Here is a 13003-nt window from a genome sequence, read left to right as displayed (position 1 = left end):
TTCTTGGCTTTCCTGACAGCAGAAGAATCTTCTTCTTCAGTAGTATCAAGTTCTTCTTCATTGTCTGATTCCAGATCATCATCAGAATCAAGATCAACAGTGTCATCACCATCACCCATAATATTATCTGGTACTGGAATATCAAAGAAAAAATATTCACAAAATGCCTTATCCAACTCACGTAGCCTTTCAAATGCATTTTCATATCTTTCAGCAGCACCAAGCATTAAGTAAGTAGAATTCCACCACGTTCCCACATCTAATATGAGACCCTTTTTACAATCTATTCTTTCCGACTCAGCAGCCTCCGTAAACCTTTTATATCTTGCGGGAGATTTCGTGACATATTTTACCACTGCCCTGATCCTTGAGAAGTGATGTATGATACTTCTTCATACCGTCCTTCACAACAAGTGAAAGTATGTGAGCCGCACATCCAACATGTAAATGTTTAGCTCCGAGTAATGCAGAACCCCAACTCTGAACTCTCTTCCTCAAATAGTCAACAACAACTTTATTTGCAGACGCATTATCAAGCGTCACAATGAAAACCTTTTCAAGTCCCCAGTCTAGCAAACATTTCGCCAAATCCTCTCCAATTTTTGTACCTTCATGGCTATCAATCAAGCAAAAACAGATAATTCTTTTATGTAGTTTCCAGTGATGATCAATGAAATGCGCAGTCACTACCATATAATTGTAATTCTGCGATGACGTCCAAGTGTCAGTAGTAAGGCACACTCTTACCTTGTTTGCTTTGAAATAGCTTTTCAGATTAACCTTCTCTATCAAAAACAACTTGCACACATCACAGTATATTGTGATACGAATTGGAAGCTTAAATCGAGGCTCAAGATACTTACAAAAAGCTATAAAACCTTCACCTTCAACAATTCTAAAAGCCATTTCATCGGTAACGATAAATCTAATCAGCGCTCTCCTGCACGCATCTTGAGAAAAAGATACCCCAACCAATTGTGGTTCCTCTCCAAGCTTGCAAGGATATAAGTCAAGTGTTTGTTGTCCGTCATCTCTAGCCTCATTCATTTCATTCTTATACTTCTGACACTTATCCAAATGATGTTGGAGATTAGAAGTCCCATGTTTCCTACCATCCAATTTTTTCTTACCAATCTTGTAATTAGCCTTTTTGCAATATTTACATTTCGCTCTCTCACCATTTTCATAAATATCATAGTGATCCCATACCTTTGATCTCTTCACACCAGCATTAGGATTATTAGATAATGCTTCATCTGCGACACAAGCATGTGAAGGTTCAGAAGCTGGTGTAGATGAGCCAGCGGTACTCCCTGTCCCTGCTGATGGTCCATGCACTTTTCCAGAACGCGGTGGACGTGGAGGGGGAGGTCCCATTTGTGATGCCACTACATGTATAATTGGAAGATTAGAAGCAGAATCATCTTCTGAGATTTCAACCATGGTAACCTGCACAAAAGAAACAAGTTACATCGTTAAAACACATTCCAATCAAACACCATACTAACACCATACTCAATTGAATATTTGCAACAATTGAAAGTACTAAAACCATACTGAATTGAACACCATACTCATGACTTAGTTCAAATACCAAATAAATCAACTAGGTTGTACTAAAGAACTGAGATTGATTTAAAATTTAAAATCAAACTACTGGTTCTGAACATAAATGAATAATTCCAAATATTCATTGTTGCAGCTTAGAAGAATAACACCTCTAAAATCACATAAACATTAACAACGAGGTCCACAGTAAGACTTCTCCCTTATATTATCATTTATACAAACAAGTTGTATTCGTCTCATCTAACTATCTCAATGAATCAGTAAAATAAGCAAAACCAATTTGGGTTTCTCAATAACCATCTCAAAGAATCCTTAGAATTTACTGATTAAACTCTTCATTACTGAGTTCTAACATCGTACCAATTTATTCCAAACTGAAATTAAAAAACAACACCCTAAACAGATAAACCCTAAATTGAAAATTACAAGAAATCACATCATCAAAAAATTACAAGTTTACAGCGGTTCCTAATCTTACCTTCCGTTATTGGTTTGCTTCTGGTGATGTCGATGATCCACAAAGCGAATCTGAGACTGAGTGAAGAAAAAAGAATGGAGTCTGTCTGAGAAGGAGAGAAGAGGTCGCGGAAGAGAAGGGTTTCGTGAAAAATGCGATTAGGTTCGGTCTTTTATTCATCAATTCGACGGCTGTGATAATTCATTTTAGGTTAGAATTAGATAATATAAGGGTCAGGAATCCTATGTTAGTTTTGGGCGGGTGAGTGGGTCGGTTCGGGTGACGGAAGTTTCTACCCGCAACCGACCCAAGATAGGTGGGTTCTGGCGTGCCTCAATCATATTCGACCCATGCCTAGGTGGGTTGAATCGGATGCAGGTATTTTTGGTCGGGTACGGATAGGGTCCGCGGGTTGGGTCGGGTATGCGCAGCCCTAGCCGTGATAAAAGAAGAACAAGACTATATGAATATGAGCACTAGATTTCATCTTTGCATCAGAAAAAAGGTACTTGGCCATTTGAAAGTCTACATTTCGGATACTAATTAACAAACCTCTATACCTCTCAAAGCAATCAAGGATCACCTTGTTAACAAGTCACATTTAGCTATTCTTCTGACAAAAATCAAACAAATTAACAAGTCCTTCAGGCTACAGCCTTACAGGTGTCGCCAAGGATTCATTTTGCTGTATACATCAAAAGCGATATCTATTCTCTATTATTCCAAATTCCAGTTCCCTTAGTTCAAACTACTGACTAATTAATGTTGATTGGTGCAGTGAGGGACTGGTGGAAATTCTTGTACAAAATATATATAATGAAGTCTGTATCGTCGTTCAAAGACTTTATGACAACGAAAAGATACATTCTCAGCATTCGACACGACTGCACATATATCCTGTATAAAGACTATGCAATAAGCCGGCAGGGCTGGCAAAAAAATTTGCTTGTTAAACAGAAGTGTGTTATCGAGTTTGATAATTATGGAGAGACGGATTAATGAAGCAGCAGTGGCAGGTAATATCAATACTGTACTTGAATTAATTCAACAAGACCCCCTAATTCTTGATAGAGTTATGGTATTGGGTTCACTCCAAGAAAACCCTCTACACATTTCAGCTATGTTAGGCCATACTGATTTTGTTGGTTAAACTTCAACATAGAAGTAACTAACAAGCTGGTCAAGACAAGATTAGGAAATTGATGTAATCCTAAGGGAATTAGAAGTCATCTAGTTCTAAGAAAAAGAAAGACATGTAATAAGGTAATAGGACTGGGAAAAGGAATTCGTAGTTCTATATATATATGATCACCAAAGTTGTAGTTGATCATATGAGCAAGATTAGAGCTTGTGTTTAGTTTTGAGAGATTTTCTAAACATCAATAAAGAGAGTTGTCTTTATATAAGCTAAGTTTCATCTTGCAGTTGTCATTAATTGGTATCAGAGCCTGTCTACACCGAGCCATGGGAGACGAGAGCACCATCATACGTGCAAAATATTTCACGCCACCATCAATACAAGTTCCAATCCTCAACGCCACAAACTACACAGTATGGGCCATGAGAATGAAGGTACTGATGAAAATCTACAAAGTTTGGGAAACAATTGATCCTGGTACATTGGACCCAGACAAAAACAATGTTGCCATTGGATTACTCTTTCAAGCAATACCAGAATGTCTTGTTCTACAAGTTGGTGAACAGGAAACTTCAAAGAAAATTTGCGATGCAATAAAGGCACGTAATCTCGGAGCTGATCGAGTTAAAGAAGCCCGTCTGCAAACCTTAATGTCTGAATTTTAAAGAATGAAGATGAAAGACACTGATACTATTGATAGCTTTGCAGGAAATCTATCAGAGATAGCCTCAAAAGCTGCGTCACTTGGACAATCCATTGATGAAGATAAACTGGTAAAGAAGTTTCTCAATAGTTTACTAAGATCCAAGTATATTCATATCATAGCTTCTCTCGAACAAGTCTTAGATTTAAAGAAGACTATCTATGAAGATATAATTGGAAGATTGAAAGCATATGAAGAGAGAATCCTTGATGAAGAAAACAATGAAGAAACTCAAGGAAAACTCTTGTACACAAACTCTTAACAACAAAACTCTGCGACAAGAGGAAGAGGTCGTGGAAGAGGTGGTAGAGTAAACAGAGGCCGGGGAAGGGGAGGAAGGTTTAACTCACAAGATAGAACAACAAGTCAGAATGATCAAAACCAAGGGAAAGAAAAGAAGGATAGATCAAACATTATTTGTTACAGATGTGATAAACAAGGACACTTCTCCTCTGTATGCCCTGAAAGAATACAAAATATGGAAGAAGCAAACAAGAATGAAACAAGGGAAGAAGATACAACTCTTTTCATGCACGAAGTTGTATTCTTAAACGAAGGGAAACTAATACCAAAGAACTACGAATCAAAGGATGGAGAAGAATGAATCTGGTATTTAGATAATGGAGCCAGCAATCACATGACTGGTAAGAGACACTACTTTTCTGAACTCAATGAGAAAATCAAAGGACAAGTGAAGTTTGGGGATGGATCTTCTGTAGAAATTGAAGGGAAAGGATCAATTCTATTTTAGAGCAAGACCGGAGAACCGAAGTTTGTCACAAACATATACTTCATCCCAAACTTACAAAGCAACATTCTAAGTTTAGGACAAGCTACAGAAGTTGGATGTGATGTTAGAATGCGACAAGATTATCTAACAGTTCATGACCCAAGTGGAAGACTTTTAGTTAGAGTCTCACGCTCACAGAATAGACTCTACAAGATAAGTTTCATGATTGGAAGGCCATTGTGTCTGAATATGAGACTGGAAGATCAGACATGGAAGTGGCACGCAAGGTTAGGACACATAAGTTTCAGAACCTTAGAAAATATGTCTCAGAACAAGATGGTTTGAGGGCTACCACAACAAAACGGAGTGGTGGAGAGGAGAAACAGGACTCTAATGGAGATGACAAGAAGTTCTTTAAAGGCTATGCAGGTACCTAATTATCTATGGGGAGAATCTGTACGACACTCCACATACCTGATAAACAGGATACCTACGAAAGCTCTGAAAGACATGACTCCATGTGGAATTTTGCGAAAGAGAAAACCAAACATAGATCATTTAAGAGTGTTTGGTTGCAAAGCATACACAAAAGTTGATTCTGCAACTCTTAAGAAACTGGATGATCGATCTCAGACTCTTGTACATCTAGGAATTGAGCCTGGATCCAAAGCTTACAGATTATTCAATCCAACAACGAAAAGAGTAATAGTGAGTCGAGATGTGGTATTCGATGAAAAAGCAAACTGGAACTGGAAAGAAACTAAAGATGGACCAAGAAGGTATCCAGGTATGTTTCACATGATATGGGGTCAAGTAATTGATGAAGGAGAAGGACCCATAACCATCAACACTGAAGAGAATCACTATGATAATCAAGAAGAATGAGAGAATATTGAAAACACTGAGAATAACGTAGAAGAAGAAGAAGAAGAAAACCAAGAAGCTCAAGATATCCCACCACTGCGAAAATCAACAAGACAGATATAAAAGCCACAGTATCTGAAGGATTATGTTCTTCAAGCTGCAGAAGAATGTGAGATTATGCTACTTTCTGTTAATGATGAACCAAGGAATTTCCAGGAAGCAAAGGTCTCGACTAAATGGACACAAGCATATAGAGAAGAAATTATTTCAATCAACAGAAACAAGACTTGGTTTCTAGTTGATAATCCAGGTGGGGTAAAAGTGATTGGTCTTAAGTGGATCTTCAAAATAAAACGGAATGCTGATGGTACTGTCAACAAATATAAAGCAAGACTTGTAGCAAAGGGATATATTCAAGAATCAGGCATAGACTTTGATGAAGTTTTCGCACCAGTTGCTAGACTAGAGACAATTCGTCTCTTAATAGCAGAAGCAGCATCAAACTCATGGGAAATTCACCACTTAGACGTTAAGACAACATTCTTACATGGTGAATTGCGAGAAGATGTATATGTTGAAAAACCAGAAGGTTTTGAAGTAAAAGGACAAGAGCATAAGGTTTATAAGTTATCAAAAGCTCTATATAGTCTAAGACAAGCTCCTCGAGCCTGGAATACAAAGTTAGATCAAATCTTAAGAGAAATAAGATTTGTTAAGTGCTCTAAAGAAACATCAGTATACAGAAGAGAAGAAAAGGGAACGCTTCTTGTGATTGCAGTCTATGTAGATGATCTATTTTTGACTGGCAACTCCCTTAAGGTGATCAATGAGTTCAAGAGAGAAATGTCATCAAAGTTTGAGATGTCAGACCTCGGAAAACTCACTTATTACCTTGGCATAGAAGTCCATCAAGGAGTAGATGTGATTCAGATTAAACAAGAAGCTTATGCAAGGAAAATTATGAAAGAAGCAGGACTTGAAACTTGTAATCCAACGAAGATACCAATGGAGTTTGGACTTAAAGTTTCAAAGGCACAAGAAGAAGCTGAGATTGATCCAACGATTTATAGAAGAAATGTTGGATGCCTTAGATACTTGTTACACACAAGACCAGACTTGGCTTTCTCTGTGGGAGTAGCAAGACGTTATATGCAGAGTCCACGCAAGTCTCATGGTGATGTAATAAAGCAGATATTAAGATATCTAAGAGGAACAATCAGCTGTGGATTGAAGTATGGTCGGGGAGGATCAAAAGGAATTGTTGGGTATAGTGACAGCAATAATAATATTGACCAAGATGATGGAAAAGGTACAACTGGTCATACATTTATCTAGGAGAAGCACCTATTACATGGTGTTCACAGAAGCAAGACATTGTAGCCCTCTCATCCTATGAAGCTGAGTTTATGGCTGCAACAGAAGCAGCTAAACAATCAATATGGCTTCAAGAATTATTGGGTGAAATCAAAGGAAGAGAACCTGAAAAAGTTCTCATCAAGATTGATAATAAGTCTGCAATTGCACTCACTAAAAATCCAGTGTTTCATGGGAAGACGAAACACATTCACAAAAGGTATCATTTCATACAAGAATGTATCGAGAAGGAGATCATCAACGTTGAACACATACCAGGAACTGAGCAAAAAGCAGATATATTGACAAAGGCATTAGCTCGGATCAAGTTTGAAGAAATGAGACAATTGATTGGAGTACAAGATATGTCATGGGTAAGGTTGAAGCTTAACGGGGAGAATGTTGGTTAAACTTCAACATAGAAGTCACTAACAAGCTGGTTAGGACAAGATTAGGAAATTGATGTAATCCTAAGGGAATTAGAAGTCATCTAGTTCTAAGAAAAGGAAAGACATGTAATAAGGTAATAGGAATAGGAAAAGGAATTCATAGTTCTATATATATATGATCACCAAAGTTGTGGTTGATCATATGAGCAAGATTAGAGCTTGTGTTTAGTTTTGAGAGATTTTCTAAACATCAATAAAAAGAGTTGTCTTTATATAAGCTAAGTTTCATCTTGCAGTTGCCATTAGATTTTACAAAAGAGTTGCTAAATCGAAAGCCTGAGCTAACTGGCGAGTTGAATTCGCAAGGTTTTACGCCTCTTCACTTAGCATCGGCAAAAGGGCACATCCAGATTGTGAAAGATATTTTAAGGATCGACACTGCTTGTTGCTTCATACATGATCGCGAGGGGAAAATATCATTACATTTGGCAGTGATTAAAGGTCATATCGATATTGTTAAGGAATTTATTAATGTTAAACCGAGTTGACTCGGTTACGTACGAGTCATGGCGAAACAATATTACATCTTTGTGTGAAGTATAATCAGTTTGAAGCCTTTAAAATTGTTGAGGATGAGGAGCTTCTAAGGAGTAAAGACTATGAAGGAAATACTGTGTTGCACCTTGCTGTTGCTATGAGACACCTCCAGGTACATATGAATACCAGTTTCTTATGCTGCTTACTTCTTAATCAACTTGATTTAATTTTTTTTTTTTGTAATTTGGTGACTCAGTGCGTCTGAATCTAATTTTTACATCGAACCATCAAAGATTTTAAAAAAGAAAAACTTTTGAACCCAGGTAGATGTACCCATATACATGCAGGTCAGCTATATGACTCTAGTGAGACCTCGATTAGATATCAAAAAAAAAAAAAAACAATTTGGTGCTTGATCCGGACCTAGTCAGACACTGAGTCAGATGCAGATCCCGTGTCAGATCCAAAAAATCGAACGTTTGGAAGGTGGTGAGGGAATCCTAATCACTAAAGAGATGAAATCCTAAACCTATCATCCACATCCACATGGGTTTTGAATTCCCATACATTTTGGGAGTCTTAATCCTAATATTATCGAATAGATGGGAATGAAATTGTATTCCTGCTTGATAATTATCTTAAATGCAAATTCTATTTCTCAGTTATTTCTACTTAATTATGTTTGCAGATGATAAAATATTTGGTAGAGAGTAATAAAGCCGAGGTAAACACCCTGAATGCAAATGGTTTCACCGCTTTGGATGTGTTACTACAATGTCCAGCTCAATCAGGAGACTTGCTAATAGGTGAGGTTCTTCGCAGTTTCGGAGCTATAAGATCCTCCAATAGGTCCAATACCTTGCTTCTCTCCGAAATGGACACATCCTCACACCAAATTGAACCCGCTATGATCGGCTCGCAAACAATCCTTAGCAGATCGGTGAAAGAAACTAAAAGAAAGAAGAAAAATACTATGAAAAAAATGAATGCTAGTGAGGAAGAAGATGATGATGATGATTTTGAAAACAATCGTGACTTGAGACGAGATGCAAACTCATTAATGGTGGTGGCTGTCCTAATAGCCACCATGACGTTTGAAGCTGGATTAAACCCACCTGGTGGAGATTGTGTTAAACTAATCAACACTGCTAGTTCTAATTGCACAATCAACAATTCATTCTTCAACAGGAGTACAACTTTTGAATCCCGGATTTTTAATGGCACCGAGATAGGTAATTTTATAAAGCTGCCAGGATTCAGCTATTATGTTTTTGAGTTGGTCGACACGATAGGATTTTTATCATCGTTGAGTGTCATGGTTCTGATTATATGTGGATTTCCTTACAAGCAAAGTTGTCTCAAGTGGACTTTGATGGTTGTTATGATGATAGCAATGGCATCGGTAGCTTTGTTATTCATGTTTTGAATGTACGCCACTAACCCCAACCATTATGTTATACAGAGCTTCCTTGCTTTTTGGTTGCTATTAATTGTTTTGCTTGCAGTATGGCAATTATTTAGGTTTGTGATATGGTTGTTCAAGAAATTTGAAAGAGTGGCTTGTAAGAGACTAGAGTACATTATGAGAACAGAATGATCTTCCATACGGGTGAATTTATATGGTTACTGAATCATGGTAGTATATGTATGCATATGGATTATAAGATTTGTAATGAACTCTATCAAGTTGTATGTGTAAGTATTTGTGTTTTCTTTGTTCTTTTTGTTTGTCCAACATTTGAATATTTATATTTTCAGTTTCATTACTGTTAGGGCGTTTTAAGACATAAAATTGCTAAAGCATACTATAAGTCTTAAATAAAGCATTTGTAAATACGATCGAATGAATACCATATTTCAAAACTATAATCCATCTTTGAAGTTTGCAATACGCTGAACCAACTCGTCGTCCCTTTATTTTTGCAACAGCAATATTCACCCTTTTATCTCATATTGTTTGAGCTTTTGAGCTTCAGCTTTCTCCAACATTTCAATATATCTACCATGATTATCGATTTTAGTTTAGTTCAGATGCTTTTTACTCTTTTCCTTTTTAATTTCCTTCGACCATCATTTAAATTATAGGAACCTAAGTAATTTGTGTTAACACATCAAAGTTATCTGAGAAACAATAATTCTGTGATTGCACATCCACGCTCTAAAGCAAATTGCATTACTAGTATCATGGGAAATGACTTCGGTTTTGGAATGGATTATGATTTATTGTTGAAGACCTTGCCCGGTGCGGGTTTTGGAAGCAGGGAAGTTCCATGTGCAAAATTGAAGCTCGTGATAAAAGGAGAACAAGACTACATGAGCACAAGATTTCATTTTTGCAAAAGAGAGGGCCGTACTTACATTCACTAACATGGAATACCAGTGCACCCCTACTGACTATATCCTCGGTGAACACGTACTATTGGGTCTAGCTAATGTACCTCACCAAGTACAGCATCATTGTTGTATGTAGCAAGTTCCGTTGCTGGTAGTCATTCGGTTCATCATCAAGTTACCGTACCCATCAGGTAACTCTAGTTTAGTTTTGATTTATTGATTTGGATAATGAAGATGAAAACTACTTTTAAAAGAGTCAAACCGATAAAATTTGAAACAGTGAAATGGTTTATTTGATCGTGGTCAAGAAACTTTCGGATTTTCTTTTTGATGAAATATTACCCGACAACACTACTACTCTGTTGTCTATATGGACCAATCCAGAAGAGCCTCAATTGAAGTCGATTAGTATTTCCTTCCCCCGATTTTATAATAGCTCCTTGAAACAAAGATTTTTTTTTTTGCCCAAGATTCTATATCTCTTGATTCCTATCATTTCAATTGTCTCAAACATTTAAATATTTGCATATATGGATATTGATTTCAGTTACATTTAGATTAGGGATGGAGCTACGTAGAGCTCAGGGGTGGTCCCCGCCTCCTATTTCTGGTTAATTCATTGGTGATCCCTAAATTTTTACTAATTAAAAAAAATCTCTTAATAAGCTCCCTTAAATAAATTCTTTTCAAATTCGCATCTCTTATATGAAATTTCTGGCTCAGTCCCTGATTTAGATGCTCTTTTTTCTCAACCTTCTCCTTTGATTTCTACCTTCACTTACATAATAGGAACCCATAACCTAAGTAGTCTGTCCTAACACATCAAAGTTAAATGATAACTGCGTGATTTCCAGCCTAATACCAACAGTGCGCTATTAAGAAAAATGAATATTATGAATTGACATTTGAATTGACTTAGGTCTAAGTCACGTGTTGTTCATACAAGAGTACAGCAAAACTAGAAGGAACAGAGTTCCAATTTAGTAGAAGGTCCACGGACTATTTTGCATGACTATGCTTGCCGTTGCTGCAACATTCACAGACATTTCTAAGATAACTTTTTTTTTTTTTTTTTTTTTTTTTGCACAAATCGCTTTGGACTTGTGGATCATTGTGTAGTCTTGAGTGTTATTGAATACCGCTAAGTACTTTTAACTTCAAAAGCATGTTTTTCGTTATGGACTATCATTGTACATGGTTTCAGAACCATTGACCATAATACATACTCTTTTATGTAATTTCAAGGCGGACATTTTACATTCTTACATGGATTCCTAATAAGAATTTCATTTATACTGAAAAAGTGTTTGCTTGAATCTCAAACTATCTTAGCTTGAATTCAAAGTTACATAAATTCTTGGAAATTTATAAATAGAGAGACTCTTGCAATGTGATTTCTTAATCGGTGGCAATCCTATGTCCTAGTTGCAAAGCTAGAGTAGCCCTTTATAACCTAGGTTCTTCGTAGAACTGTATTCTAGGTCACGACTTCACTTCGGGATTCGAGAAGCTCAATCGGACTATATTTGACCTGATAGTTCTTGTATTCGGATCTTGTTCTACTGGTAATTGAAGTTCACGAACTTTAAATCAAGAACAAGATAGATACAAATCACAAAGTTATTTTCGTTTCAGACTTTGTGATTCCTCAACATAAATATCTGAACTCTTATTTTATTTGTTTAGATTGTTATAGGGAGGTGGTTAGTTGTCCAGTCTTCTCAGCTAACTGAGTGAAAGTGTTCCGGATTCGTGAAGTTTGCTGGACTTTGTCTACTGCAAATAGATTTCCAAACCTAGAATGAAACATATCAAAAAAATAAATCAAATAGGTTTTTCTGTTTGAAGCAGATAAGTATCAAAGTTTCATCGGGGTAGAAGCAACTCTTAGGTTGTAAAGGATGTCAGCTAAGGGAATCAAGTACGTAGAATCTTGCGAGGTTCAAGAAACGTAAAGAACAAAACTTCAGCTAAATATCCTGAATGATTAATTCGGTCTCAACTACATTCCAGTCTGAAGTCTCATAGTAAGCTATAATGGTTGTGACGGTTTAATACAGTGTGGTTCTCAAATATGGACGAAGTCTCGGGGTTTTATTGTAGGCGAAGTTTTCTTCTTTAACAAAATTTCAGGTGTCTTGTGTTTTTCCTTTTCAGCATTGTATTGTTTACCTTTATAATATGAGTAAAACAAGTAGTACCTAATCAATCTGGATATGTTAAGTCCTTATTATTTGAGATATAAGACAAAACTGGTTCTTGTTCAATTCATATCTTAAATGATAGATTGCAAGCTCATACTTGTTAGAATTCAGATCCTTTTAATTTGGAGACGACTAGATTGATCTTGGATATTGATTTTTGAGATTGTCCAAGTACTTAGTTCAGACATTCTTTGGTGCATGCATATTGACTATCGAATAGAAAGAGAAACACTATATACACTCTTCTTCAATGATCTTTACTTTGATATACTTGTGTTTGTATTAGGTTTTGTCCAAATAGGTTCATGAACGAAAAAGTTTGTGATGTACTTTGTACCCTGTCCTTTTCAATACCGACTCAACTGATTGTCTTTTAAAAAAATGTTAGCGTCTGTAGTTTGCGTTGATTTATCAATGAATGCCATTCCGACGGTTTTACCAAATCTTTAGTATAAAAATCCCAACAGTTTGCATTGTCGATTCAATTTATAACAAAATACATTTATATAGCGGACTTCCAGTATTACCCAAAATGTTTATTATTAAAGAGACATTAAGATACTCTTTTTGATAATATAATATCTTGCAACAGTTTTTTTGTACTATTTTTACAAATCAAACCGGAAAAACCTGAAACGGTCATTCCTTGCCCATCTTGTTCTGACAAAAAGCATTACTAAAACTAAGCACCATGGTTAGGCATTTTTCTTGGCTACAGCTAAGCC

The 13003-nt window shown here is 36.4% G+C and overlaps 1 protein-coding gene across 1 annotated transcript; it reads left to right on the top strand.

Annotated features, from left to right (window-relative positions):
- Positions 1-5363: 5363 nt before the first annotated feature.
- On the top strand, positions 5364-9166 carry LOC113274475 (ankyrin repeat-containing protein ITN1-like). The gene is made up of 4 exons (XM_026523853.1): positions 5364-5384; positions 7500-7718; positions 7811-7912; positions 8429-9166. Exons 1-4 carry the CDS (start codon positions 5364-5366, stop codon positions 9164-9166), a joined length of 1080 nt encoding a protein of 359 aa, XP_026379638.1.
- Positions 9167-13003: the final 3837 nt, after the last annotated feature.

Source organism: Papaver somniferum, chromosome 4, assembly GCF_003573695.1.
Source record: "Papaver somniferum cultivar HN1 chromosome 4, ASM357369v1, whole genome shotgun sequence".
In the NCBI taxonomy this organism is placed as follows: Eukaryota; Viridiplantae; Streptophyta; class Magnoliopsida; order Ranunculales; family Papaveraceae; genus Papaver; species Papaver somniferum.
Note: the sequence above shows the minus strand (reverse complement) of the source record. Positions and strands in the feature narration are given on the sequence as shown.